Source organism: Cebus imitator, unplaced genomic scaffold, assembly GCF_001604975.1.
Source record: "Cebus imitator isolate Cc_AM_T3 unplaced genomic scaffold, Cebus_imitator-1.0 Scaffold281, whole genome shotgun sequence".
In the NCBI taxonomy this organism is placed as follows: domain Eukaryota; kingdom Metazoa; phylum Chordata; class Mammalia; order Primates; family Cebidae; genus Cebus; species Cebus imitator.
In genome coordinates, this window is record NW_016107596.1 from 3,213,999 (window position 1) to 3,227,824 (window position 13,826).

At 44.3% G+C, this 13,826-nt stretch overlaps 1 protein-coding gene across 4 annotated transcripts in view; it reads right to left on the reverse strand.

The window, feature by feature from the left end:
• MTMR14 (myotubularin related protein 14) overlaps positions 1-13,826 on the reverse strand; it is a 52,652-nt gene that overhangs the window by 37,375 nt on the left and 1,451 nt on the right. For all 4 annotated transcript variants that reach the window (XM_017501567.1, XM_017501570.1, XM_017501568.1 and 1 more), the window contains exons 2-3: positions 11,503-11,651; positions 3,291-3,399 (exon numbers count right to left, since the gene is read on the reverse strand). In XM_017501567.1, coding sequence (XP_017357056.1) covers positions 3,291-3,399; positions 11,503-11,651 — 258 coding nt within the window. The remainder of the gene's footprint in view (positions 1-3,290; positions 3,400-11,502; positions 11,652-13,826) is intronic.

The following is a 13,826-nucleotide window of genomic DNA, read 5'->3' on the forward strand; positions in this document are numbered from 1 at the left end:
GGGGTTTCACCATGTTGACCAGGATGGTCTCGATCTCTTGACCTCGTGATCCACCCGCCTCGGCCTCCCAAAGTGCTGGGATTACAGGCGTGAGCCACCGCGCCCGGCCCCACTTCAAGTCTTAAAAATTAAATTGAAATGAAATAAAATATAACCCTTGGTTCCTCAGTTGCACTAGCCACACTGAACTAAGTTTTGAAAGAGGCAGAACACAATCATTTCTTTTTCCTTAAATGTTAGACTCAGAGGGTATGTGTGCAAGTTTGTTACATGGATACACTGTGTAATGCTGGGCTTTAGGCTTCCATTTAACTCATCATCCAAATGGGGAACACAGTAACCAACAGGCATTCTTCAACCCTTGCCTCCTCCTCTCTCTGCTTTCCGGAGTCCCCAGTATCTATTGTTTCCACCTTTACGACCATGCGTACCCACTATTTAGCTCCCACTTATGAATGAGAACATGTGGTATTTCATTTTCTGTTTCTGCTGGAAACATTTAGGTTTTAAAAATTTTGTAGTTACATGTATTTATTTATGGGGTACATGAGATATTTTGATACACGCACAGCATGCGTAACAATCACATCAGGGTAAATGAGGTATCCGCCACCTCAAACATTTATCCTTTATGTGACAAACAATCCAATCATACTCTTATTTTTAAATGTACAATAAATTATTGTTGACTGTAGTCACGCCGTTGTGCTATCAAATACTAGATCTTATTCATTCTAACTATATTTTTGTACCTATTAACCATCCCCACTCCTTCCACTTGCCCCTGACAGTAGCCTTTCCCTGTCTCTGGTAACCTAATTCCACTCTCTATCTTCATGAGTTCAATTGTTTTAATTTTTTTAGCTTCCAAATAAGTGAGAACATGTGAAGTCTGTCTTTTCGTGCCTCACTTATTTCACTTAACATAATGACCTCCAGTTCTATCAATGCAGATAACAAATGAGAGGATCTCATTCTTTTTCATCACTGAATGGTACTCCATTGCATACCATATTTTCTTTATCCATTCATCTGTCGATGGACATTTAGGTTGTGGAAGCAAGCATTTCTTTCATTTTTTTTTTTAATTTATTTAATTTATTTTTATTTTTTAAAAAATAAAGACGGGGTTTCACCATGTTGTTCAGGCTGGTCTTGAACTCCCGACCTCAGGTGATTCGCCTGACTTGGCCTCCAAAGTGCTTAGATTACAGGTGTGAGCCACCACACTCGGCCAGCAAGCATTTCTTAATACACCTCGCTCTCTTCCTTAACCTGGCAGAGGTTGGTGGCCCTAAGGTAGTGTTGGTAATAATGCTGCCACGATCATACTAGTTCCTAAGTGTCTACTGTGAGTCACATGTCTGACTTGACAAAACTACACAGGCCTCTCTGCTACAGGACTTCTCAGAGCCTTAACTATATCAGCAAACATTTATCAATGTACTTCATGAATCTAGTATGCAGTACTTGACAGGGAATGCTTTTCACAAGCATATCCTTAAACTGCTGTTCTATGAAAACACTGGTTGGAGTATCTCCTGTGCAACTAATGACAAGCACTGTGCTGCACAGAGTGGTATTCTTTAAAATGAAGCTGCAGGTTGGCACGGTGGCTCATGCCTGTACTCCCAGCACTTTGGAAGGCTAAGAAGGGCGATCACCTGTCAGCAGTTTGAGACCAGCCTGGCCAACACAGCGAAACCCTGTCTCTACTAAAAATACAAAAATTAGCTGGGTGTGGTGGCGTGCTCCTGTAGTCCTAGCTACTGAGGAGGCTGAGGCAGGAGAATAGCTTGAACTTGGGAGGTGGAGATGGCAGTGAGCCGAGCTTGTGCCACTGCATTCCAGCCTGGGTGACAGAGGGAGACTCCATCTCAAAAAAAAAAAAAAAAAAAAGCTCCAATAACTGCCGGGAACATGAAACCTTTTCCAACATGACAACACCTTTAAGATCAGTTTCTAGGACCTAACTTCCACACATACTTTTCCCTAAAACTGATCTGCCCAAGAAAGCCTTTGGGAGAGTCTCCCCTTCTACCTCCCTTTCCCAATTGCTCTTTTCCCACTTTACAAAAAAGGCACACCAGGGACTAAGACAATAGTCAGTCTCTCCCCACTGCCCTGCCCTTGACCACTGAGGCACTCAGACACCAGCTAACGAAATTAACAGACTGGGGCCGGGCGCGATGGCTCACGCCTATAATCCTAGTACTTTGGGAGGCCAAGGCGGGTGGATAACAAGGTCAGGAGATCGAGACCATCCTGCCAATGTGGTGAAACCCCATCTCTATTAAAATACAAAAAACGGGCCGGGTGTGGTGGCACACGCCTGTAGTCCCAGCTTCTCGGGAGGCTGAGGCAGGAGAATCACTTGAACCCAGGAGGAGGATTCGGTGAGCCAACATTGTGCCACTGTACTCCAGCCTGGCAACAGAGCGAGGCTCCATCTCAAAAAAAAAAAAAAAAAGAAACGAATAGACTGAATTCCTGCTCCCCTTCCCTTCTGAGCCTTCTTTATCCGTCCATTCTTCCTGGACCAATTTCCCCCAAATTGCTACTTGCATTCGGGATTTCCCCACTCTAACATCACAATGGCTCACCTAGCAAACACAGAGCCACCTTCCTTCTCAGTGTTCAGCCTTCCTCATTTAATCCCCTCCATCCTCTGCCCTGACGTGTACTCTCTACTTAGGGAAGTTACTTATTCACTCTGAGCCTTTGTTTCATCTGCAATGAAATGGGCACATCCCTTACACCAAAAGATAGGTAAAAATGAAACCACACTGGTGAGACAAATTAACAAAAGTCCTTAGAATATAATCTCCATGAGAATAAAGATTTTTGTTTGCTTACAGTGCCTGGCACATAACACACAATAAATACTTGGTTTATTATGTAATTGAAAGAATGAACAAACACTATGTTAACTCACTTGATTTAATCTACTCCATAAACCTTTGAAATAGGTGATTATTATTCCCATTTTATAGGAGAGGAAAAGGAGGCTTTGCATAGGCAGGAAGTAAGAGTCAAGATCTGAACCTAGGCAGTCTGGTTCTAGAACACGGGGTGGGGTATGCTGGTGTGACCATCCCTTCCCTACCTAGAACCATCCTTCAGTCAGAATTGGTCTGTTTCCCTGGATTGCTTCCAACAACACGAGGCACCCAGTAACCACCCAAAGTTTGGCTACTAAATGTTGAGGGGCAAAAAAGACCCTATACTTTGCATTAAGCCAGTTACCCCAGACGACAATCTTGAAGCATGAAACTATGGTATGGCCTTACCTTGCCCTTGAACAGGATTACTGGGCAGACAAACCGTCCTCTGCACCGGGCCATCTTGCTGCGGTGGATGAGGTCTTGCAACTTGCTCACCTGCACAGTACTCTCAAACCTAACACACAGGCAAGAGAGGCAGGTCAAGCAGACTTCGAAGTGGGCACTTTATGTACATCTGTTTATTCACACAAACCCCCATACTAGATCTGTGCATATAATACTTGCTTGAAATTAAATGTCATTCCTAAATTTTGTATCATCGATATATATATATATATATATTTTTATATATATATATATTTTTTGAGATGGAGTTTCACTCTTATTGCCCAGACTGGAGTGCAATGGCACAATCTTGGCTCACTGCAACCTCTGCCTCCCAGGTTCAAGCCATTCTCCTGCCTCAGCCTCCCAAGTAGCCGGTTACTTTTTGTATTAGCTGGCTAATACAAAAATTAGCAGCCACCATGCCTGGCTAATATTGTATTTTTAATAGAGATGGAGTTTCACCACGTTGACCAGGCTGGTCTCAAACTCCTGACCTCAGGTGATCCACCCACCTCGGCCTCCCAAAGTGCTGGGGTTACAGGCATGATATATAATAAGTTTTTCAGGAAAAAAGTGCTAATTATAGGTATTAAAACTTAAATCACCCTGATTTCTGAACCTTTTAAGATTAAAAAAAAAAGTGAGGTAAATTGAAGACATACAAAAAAATTCAGAAATATACACAGAAAACTAGATATTATGTCTAGGGTATCCAATTTTTTTTTTTTTTTTTGAGACAGTTTCACTCTTGTGAAACTCACTCCAGCCCAGACTGGAGTGCAATGGTGCAATCTCAGCTCACTGAAACTTCCACCTCGTGGGTTCAGGCAATTCTCCTGCCTCAGCCTCCTGTGTGGCTGGGATTACAGGTGTGCGCCACAACGCCCAGCTAATTTTGTATTTTTAGTAGAGACAGGGTTTCTCCATGTTGATCAGGTTGGTCTTGAACTCCCAACTTCAGGAGATCCACCTGTCTTGGCCTCCCAAAGTGCTGGGATTACAGGCGTGAGCCACCACGCCCGACCTAGGTTATCCAGTTTTTAATGCCCAGGATAAGACCTGGTGTGCCCTGGGACTCTCTCTGGAAATCACAGGACCATTTTTGTGATTATTTATCTATTTATTTTTTGCATAACTCTGAATACAGGTTTTTATGGTCTTTTAGAGCAAGCAGTCCCCAACCCCTGGGCTCCAGACCAGTACAAGTCTGTGCCCCGTTAGGAACCAGGCTGCAGAGCAGGAGATGAGCAGCGGGCGAGTGAACATTACCACCTGAGTTCCACCTCCTGACAGATCATCAGCAGTGGCATTATATTCTCATAGGAGCTTGAACCCTATTGTGAACTGCACATGTGAGGGATTTAGGTTGCACAGAATCTAATGCCTCATGATCTGAGGTGGAACAGTTTCATCTGAAACCATTTCCCCCACCCTGCTGCGGAAAAATTGTTTTCCATGAAACCAGTCCCTGGTGCCAAAAAGGTTGGGGACCGCTGTTTTAGAGGGCAAAATAAAATGACATTTCTTGGTCTACATGGCTCAAAGCCTCTGCTTTCACAGTCCATACAGCCAACAGCACACAGTGCAAAAGAGGCAAAAGAAAAGCCCTGTGTGACACAGGGACGTGCAATAGTTAACTCACTGGGCTTGGTAAGCAAGCTTCTAGAACATGAAAGAGTCAGGTTTAGAAGTGAGCTCCAGCAAGTCACACCCATATCAAATCACACTTCCCTAAAATAAGGGTCTACTCTCATAAACTCACCTACCAATCTTTGGCAAAGCTCACATCAGCCAGTCAGAGCTTCTGGTAGCAAGAGAAACAAGAGGCAGGAAAGTTAGAGCAGGAAGCTTTCCCAGCTATGCAGAGTAACCAAGTAGTAGGAAGGAAAGACACTCATGTTCCTTCCTTAAAAGAGTTGACCTTTCAGATCAACTCCTAGAGGGAATTTAATTCCTTCCACATCCTAATCCTTCTAGGGATCTGCAAGTTATTACACAGCTCCTCTTGTACACGTCCACCCAAATATTATTTTCAGAAGGAATAAATCAGCGACTCCCAAATAGCTGTGGTACCTCTTTAATTGCATATGGATGCTGTTGGGGTTAATAAAAACACAAAGTCTTTAAAACAATGCTGAATGCTCAGTTAAAATACATCCATAGGCCGGGTGCGGGTGGCTCACACCTGTAATCCTAGCACTTTGGGAGGCCAAGATGGGCAAATGACTTGAGGTCAGGAGTTCAAAACCAGCCTGGCTAACATGGTGAAACCTTGTCTCTACTAAAAATACAAAAAAAATTAGCCAGGCGTGGTGGCAGGTGCCTGAATCTCAGCTACTTGGGAGATTGAGGCAGGAGAATTGCTTGAACCCGGGAGGCAGAGGCCGCAGTGAGCCGAGATCGTGCCACTGCACTCCAGACTGAGCGACAGAACAAGGCTCCATCTCAAAAAAAAAAATATATATATATATATAGATAGATAGATCTATAACTATATATATATATAGATATATCTATAACTATATATAGGTGATTGTGGCTTGACAATATAACAACCAACAAAAGGGGTTCTGAAAAGAAGACTTCAAATAAGAACTAGAACCAACAGTTTGATGATCTTGGAAAGAGAACAAAGGGATATAAAAACAAGATTGAACTTCCCATGGTGTCTTTTCCTATAAGGTATAATTTTTGTAATTAATTTTTTCTCTGTTGAATGAAGGAAGAATGGCAAACTTGAAAAGGCTGGGGATGCCTTTGCAAAGTGCCCAGAGGGTGACAACAACCCACCAGGCAGCCCTATGCACACAAGCTCATGGAGAACCAGAGTGTGCTGCCTTCCCCTCACTCAGTTTCTCTATGAAATCAAAAGGCACCACAGTACCAATTAATTGCCTAATTAGACTCCATGAGAACATAAAAGCGAGCACCTTTAGAACTGCCACAGTGGCCTTCCTCCCACTGACTTAGCCCACGGCCGATGTCGCTGATCTGGTCAGCACCATCTGTTGCAATGGACTCTCACTTAGCTCACACCAGCCCTCTGAACCCTAAATGCCTACATCTGATTTTCCCAGGTAGAGTTCTCTCCTCAAAACCAAGGTGGATTTCTCATGCCAAACTTCTGTTAAAAACAAACAAAAAAAAATCCCTGGTGGAGAACATCAGCATTTTCCTCTAGCGAGTCTTTTAATGTAATGACCCACCCTTTCTTGTTACACCAGCCAGTGGTTCCTTTACTGGTTCCCCTATATCAAGAATCAATTCAGTTTCTGTTCTCTCATTAGTTGCTGTTTTTATTTTTAGTATCGCTTGTCCTTCGGATTCTTTTATTACAGTGCTAAACACTGAGCTGTGTCTGGCACATAATACTCACATTTGAAGGAATAAATGTAGGCTTCTGTATTTACATTTGTAATGTATGCACTGAAATCTCTGGCAAGATGTTACCAGGTAGTGAGATTTTGTTTTTGTTTTTTCCCGACAAGGTCTTCCTCTGTTGCCCAGGCTGGAGTGCAGTGGCGTGATCATGGTTCACTGCAGCCTTGACTTCCTGTGCTCAGGTGATCCTCCCACCTCAGCCTCCCAGGCAGCTGGGACTACAGGCACATGCCACCACGCCTGTTTAATGCTTTGTATTTTTTGGTGTGACAAGGTCTCACCATGTTGCCCAGGATAGTCTCAAACCCCTGGGCTCAAATGAAATGCCCATCTCGGCCTCACAAGTAGCTAGGATTACAGGCATGAGCCACCATGCCCGGCCAAACTATTTTCAAATACAGAAGAAAATGCTGTTGTCACATGTCACATATTTCCAACAGGAAGCCTTCCCAATCAACCTGGTTTGGTACTTACCAAAACAACCAAACTAGGTTGGTTGTTCCTATGATATGCACCCAAACTTCCTGAGATAAATGCTACTGCTGCTATTATTTAATAGGTAAGAGGCACAAAGCACAGCTTACACCTACATGATCTCACTCAGGCCTCACGAACCCTGTTTTACAGATGAAGCAGTTTAATGAGATGGAATCTCTAGCCCAAAGTCACAGAACAGGTAAACAGGGTAGCTGAGATTCTAAACCCTGGTGGGTGGCCACTGGGCCCATGGTTTTAATCACTATTCCACAGTGCCTCACCTGTACTTCCCCTCATTCCATCTCTTACTAGACTGCTGTTGCTTCTTCTTTGGACTCTGTTTCCCACTAGACCTAATGGTAAGGACTTCATCTATCTGGCTTCCAACTCGATCCCTGGGATCTACGACACAGCCGCACCTGAACGAACACTGTTGACAAACACGTCTTGGCTATTCAGAGATCCCTGCCCAGGCTTCTATTCCCAGATTATGAACCAAATTGGAGAGGTTCCTTAACAGGACCAAAACATTGCTTAAATCCAATTCTACCCTGTTTAGCTCAGTCTATTCAGTATATGAGTAACAACAAAGCCAGACAGTAAAAAAGCAAAAAATTATATTTCTTCCCACCCAAACATACCCAAAGTCCTTGCTTTCAACAAGTAGGCATCACTCACTCAATTATCACTTCAGTCACACTTCAAGGCCTTGCAAGGAGTGAAAAATAAAAACAAACTCCTCTAAGGTTAATGATGTTCCTTAGTGGCCTTGGCCTGACCGAAAGGTTCTGCTAGACAAGGTGGGAGAGCCCGTGGTGGTGAAAGAAAAGGCAGACAGGTGGATAGAACAGAATCAGGAAATCTAGCTTTTAACCTCACTCTGCTTATTATCCCTGTGATATTGGGCAAAGGCAAGTTACTTCTCTGGGCTTCAATTTCATCTATAAAAGAGTGGTGATACTGTCTTCTTCGCTGGGTAGTTGTAGGGCTTAAGTAAGCTAGTGTGTAAATCCTTAACACCTGCCAAACAGCAGGTGCTCAATAAATATTAGTTTCCTTCTCTTTAAGGGATCAACACTAAACTTGTTTCCTTCCAGAAAAAGCTTCTACAAGGCAACCACGACTAGGTTCCTCAATGTACTATTATGTTACCATAGGGTAACATTTGGTATTACCTGAGAGGTTGTTAGAATATGCCAAATCTCAGGCCCCACTTCAGGTAAGATCCCCAGTTGATTCACTCACAAAATCAACATAGAAAAGAACCACTCTGCTGGGTGTGGTGGCTCACACCTCTAATCCCAACACTTTGAGAGGCCGAGGTAAGGAAATCCGTTGAGCTCAGGAGTTTGAGACCCTCCTGGGCAAGGTAGTGAGGCCTTGTCTCTACTAAAAAAATCAGCTGGGAGTGGTGGTATATGCCTGTATTCCCAGCTACCTGCGAGGCTGAGGTGGGAGAATCACTTGAGCCTGGGAAATCAAGGCTGCAGCAAGCCATGACTATGCCACTGCACTCCAGATCTTGTCTTAATTAAAAACAAAAAACAAAAAAAGAATACCATCATCAGGGCACAGAGGTAAAACTACCAGCCAGCCAGCACTGGAGAGGGTAGGAAGAAGAAGGAGGAGGAGAAGGGCAAGGCAAAAGCAAACAAAAACAAAAATCAAAAAACAAAAAAATCCCTCTTGTTCAGAAGCTTTAGCTTAAAGGTTTACAGAAACTAAGTTTACCTGGTGGGGCGTGGTGGCTCATGGCTGTATTCCCAGCACTGTGGGAGGCCAAGGCAGGCAGATTGTTTGAGCCCAGGAGTTTGAGACTAGCCTGGTCATTATAGCAAAACCCCATCTGTACTAAAATACAAAAATCAGGTGGTGTGGTGGCTTGTGCCTGTAATCCCAGCTACTTGGGAGGCTGAGGCAGGAGAACCGCTTGAACCCAGGAGGCAAAGGTTGCAGTGAGCCAAGATGACATCAGAAAGAAAAGAACAAAACTAAGTTTACCTAGCTCTGGAAGGAGGAATTAGGGAAGATCTAAGAACCATAAAATAATGGGGCCATAATAAAGCCTAATTCTTTAGGCTTGGAGATCCCGAGTTCCTAGGTTACACAACTGAGCATGGATACAATTTCTGTGATCTATATACAAGAGTCCTTAACATTCTTTTCTTAGAGAACCCTATTATAACATTGTGAAATGGGCACTCTTTTTTTTTTTTTGAGACAAGGTCTCACTCTGTCACCACGCTGGAGTGCAGTGGCATGATCTTGGCACACTGCAATCCCTGCCTCCTGGATTCAAGCAATTCTCCTGCCTCAGCCTCCTGAGTAACTGAGATTACAAGCATTTGCCACCACACTCAGCTAATTTTTGTATTTTTAGTAGAGATGGGGTTTCACCATGTTGGCCAGGATGGTCTCAATCTCCTGACCTCGTGATCCACCCGCTCGGTCTCCTAAAGTGCTGGGATTATAGGCGTGATCAACCACACCTGGCCGAAACAGGCACTTATACAAACATCCCCACTTTACAGATGAGGAAACTAAGGCTTAGTGCTTAAACAACTCCTACTGGGTTTGTTCCTCTGCTGTAAACCTTCTCTGGCTCCCCATTGCCTACAGCAACTGTTCTCAAGCTATAGTGTATTTAAGACATCAAGGGAGCTCTCATAAAATGTAGATTCTGGAAATTCTGATTCAGAAGGCCCAGGAGAGGCTCTAGAATCTGTAATTTTTTTTTTCAGATGGAGTCTTGCTCTTGCTCTGTTGCCCAGGCTGGAGAGAACTGGTGTTATCTCGACTCACTACAACCTCTACCTCCTGGGTTCAGGTGATTCTCCTGCCTCGGCCACCAGAGTAGCTGGTATTACAGGTGCCCACCATCACGCCTGGCTGATTTTTCTATTTATGATGCAGAGGGTTTCACCATGTTGGCTGGGCTAATCTCGAATTCCAAACCTCAGGTGATCCGCCCAAAGGAGGCTGGCATTACAGACATGAGCCACCATGCCAGGCCGAGAATTTGCAATCTTAGTAAGTACTCAGGAGTTCCTAGCACAGTAAAACCACTGATACCCACACACAATCCACAAGTTCACACTCCTTGGCCTGATGATTAAGACCCTATATAAGCTGATTCCTAAGGACATTTTAGGGAAACTCCCACTCATTTTTCTAATTCCAGTTATTCCCAGGCACACAGACACCAGGCAGAATTAACCATTCTCCTCAGCTGGCCTATAGCAGCGCTTCTCAAACCTGGTATTGCATTTGAATCACCTGGACATCTTGCTCTGCTGTGATTCTGGCTTAGTGGCTCTGGAGCCTGAGCTTCTGCGTTTCTAACAAGTTATCGAGTGCACTGATAGCCTTGCACTGAGTAGCAAGGGCCTACTGCACTATTCAGCACGACTACTGTGGTGGTACTCACAACATTTCACCCACGGGGCTAGGATTTCACAGAGAGCGCTGACAATGGCTCCTGAAATTCCCTTAAAATCAGCAGGAAGTAGGGAGATTAGGGGAGCAAACTTTGAAATCAACATATAGCACTTCCTAGAGCCTCATGCTGTGCTTACTTATCAATAGCAACTATACCATTCACCAACTACCCAGAGGCCACATCCTGCACCAAGCTTTCTGTTCTGGTATAAACTGTTATCCCACATAAGGTACTCAGGTTGCTCACCATAAATGGTAGCTTTTATTTCTAATTCTTAAAACATACATATCAGGCTTTTATCAGCCCTATTTATCGTCTGGACTGCACTACCACTTTTCTCAAATTTTAATGAGTCCTTAAAAGGACTAATTAACATGAGGTAGAGAATTACCAATAAGAAAACTAAGGACAAAGTAGATTGATAACTTGCCCAGCATCCGTTACACAGCCAGCAACAGGGGAATCCAGGACGTGAACTCGACTCTAGACAGTCTGACTCTAGACCTTAGGCTCTTAAGTGCTACATATGGTAAATGCTAGTAAGCCTGTCTTGACACAGTGTACCTCCCACCCACACTCTAAAAAAAGGACACTGATGTTCAGAGAAGTGAAGTGTGAAGTTAGCTGTCATAGGACAATGAGCTCTAGGGTGGAAGTGAAAGAGAAATCAAGGGTGGTTACTCCCAACCCCTCATTCTATGCCATGCCACCTTGCCAGTCTGACTTGTCCAACCTTGAAGTAAATAAAAATGCCAATAAGGCTTAACACCTGAGGAAAGTGAGTCTGCCCTGCCCAGCTGCAGACTTCCTGGCCATAGGGATTAGCTGCCAGGGCCTCCCCAGACATGCACACTACGGTCACATGATGCTCACGTGTCTTTCTCCTTCTCAGAACTCTCATACTCCAGGAACACGATGTGCCGGGGATAGTGGCCGCAGATATCCCCATTCATGTTTGGAATCACGCTGAAACAGTAGTCTCGGCCAAACAGCTCCAGACATCTCTTTTCAATGCGCTCAACCTGCACAGAGAAGGAGACCAGAAAACAAAGACAATTCTGGGGTTCTGAGGATGAGAATTAGGAGGTCCATGACCTGGGAGGTCACTTGGAAAGACATGTACCGCAGTGATGATTATTCCGTGCTGGGAATATGTGATGCTAGGCCACAGGCCCTATATGTAATTCATTAAACCATATATTGTATGCTCCAGGAAGGATCCTTAACCCCCTAACAATGAATCTGAAATTGTAGGTGTTGAGCATTCGGGGAAGAGGATTACAGCTTTCACTAGATTCAAAGAGGCCTACAACCCATAAAACATAAGAACTCTTGCTGCAGGTTACTGAAACTGGCACTAATCCACTATTGTCCTTGGTCAGCTTCCCCATTTTTTTTTTTGAGACGGAGTCTCGCTCTGTTGCCCAGGCTGGAGTGCAGTGACAGGATCTCAGCCCACTGCACTCAGTCTCCTGGGGTCAAGTAAGCATATCTAGCTAATTTTTATATTTTTAGTAGAGATGGGGGGTTTTACCATGTTGGTCAGGCAGGTCTTAAACTCCTGACCTCAGGTGTTCCATCCGCCTCAGCCTCCCAGGTGTGAGCCACCGTGCCTGGCCTCTTCCCCATTCTTTTTTTTAACAAAAATTTTTTAGTACAGATGAAGTCTATGTTTCCAGGCTGGTCTCGAACTCCTGGGCTGAAGCAATCTACCTGCCATGGCCTCTCAAAGTGCTAGGATTACAGGCGTGAGCCACGGTACTGGCCCTTTTCCCCATTCTTTAGCCATAGACTAGTACCTACAAGCTCTAGTTCATGCAATCAGTAAAAGCTTCAAAGTCTCCACATACGTGACTCACTTGTGAAATAGAAGAAACAGCTCCCCCTAAAATTGCTTGTTTTGTTCAAAGTTCAGAGAAAAATGCACTAGTAAAAAAAGGCATAAGAACTGTAACATGAAGAAGTTTGCAAGAGGGCAGGGGGCGGTGGCTCATGACTGTAATCCCAGAACTTTGGGAGGCATGGAGGTGGGCGGATCACTTGAGGTCAGGAGACCAGCTTGGCCAACATGGTGAAACCCTATCTCCACTAAAAATATAAAAATTAGCCAGGCATGATGGTATGTGCCTGCAGTCCCAGCTACGAGGGAGGCTGAGGCAGGAGGATCGCTTGAAGCCGAGAGATGGAATTTGTAGTGAGCCACGATCACACCACTGCACTCCAACCTGGGTGACAGAACAAGACTCCGTCTCAAAAAAAAAAAAAAAGGTAGTTTGCAAGATGTTAGTCCAAAAGTAGTGAATTATCACAATTGATTGTTCAGTTACAGATCTAACTCCCTGTACTGCCTGAATAAATATACATATACATATATATATATATATATACACACACATACATATATATATATATATACACACACACACACATACACATATGTATATATAAGTTTGCAGGAGATTGGGAAGCCTGGAGAGATATTAAGGCCAGCTGCAGCAGATATCAGGTAACTTATGACAACCCATATCTTCAGGGTCATGTAAGTTGGAAGAGAGGTCCAGAAAAACCAATGACCTACAGCCATTCAAAAGACCCTCCTTGGCCAGGCCTGATGGCTCATGCCTGTAATCCCAGCACTTTGGGAGGCTGAGGCAGGAGGATTGCTTAAGCCTAGGAGCTTGAGACCAGCAGGGTCTCATACTTGAGACCCTGTCTCTATAAAAATAAAAAAAATTAGCCAGGCGTAGTGTGTGTGCCTGTGGTCCCAGGTACTTGGGAAGCTTAAGTGGGAGGATTGCTTAAGCCCAAGAGTTCAAGGCTGCAGTGAGCCACGATTGTACCACTACATTCCAGGCTGGGCAACAGAGTGAGACCCTGTCTCAAAAAATAAAAATAAAAAAATAAAGGGCAGATGCAGTGGCTCACGCCTATAATCCCAGCACTTTGGGAGGCCAAGGCAGGTGGATCACCTGAGCTCAGGAGTTTAAGACCAGCCTGGCCAACATGGAGAAACTCCATCTCTACTAAAAAATACAATAATTAGCCAGACGTGGTGGTGGGCTCCTGTAATACCAGTTACTTGGGAGTCTGAGAGGCAGGGAAAATTGCTTGAACCAGGGAGGTGGAGGTTGCAGGAAGCCGAGATTGCACCACTGCACTCCAGCCTAGGCGACAAAGTAAGACTCCCTCTCCAGAAA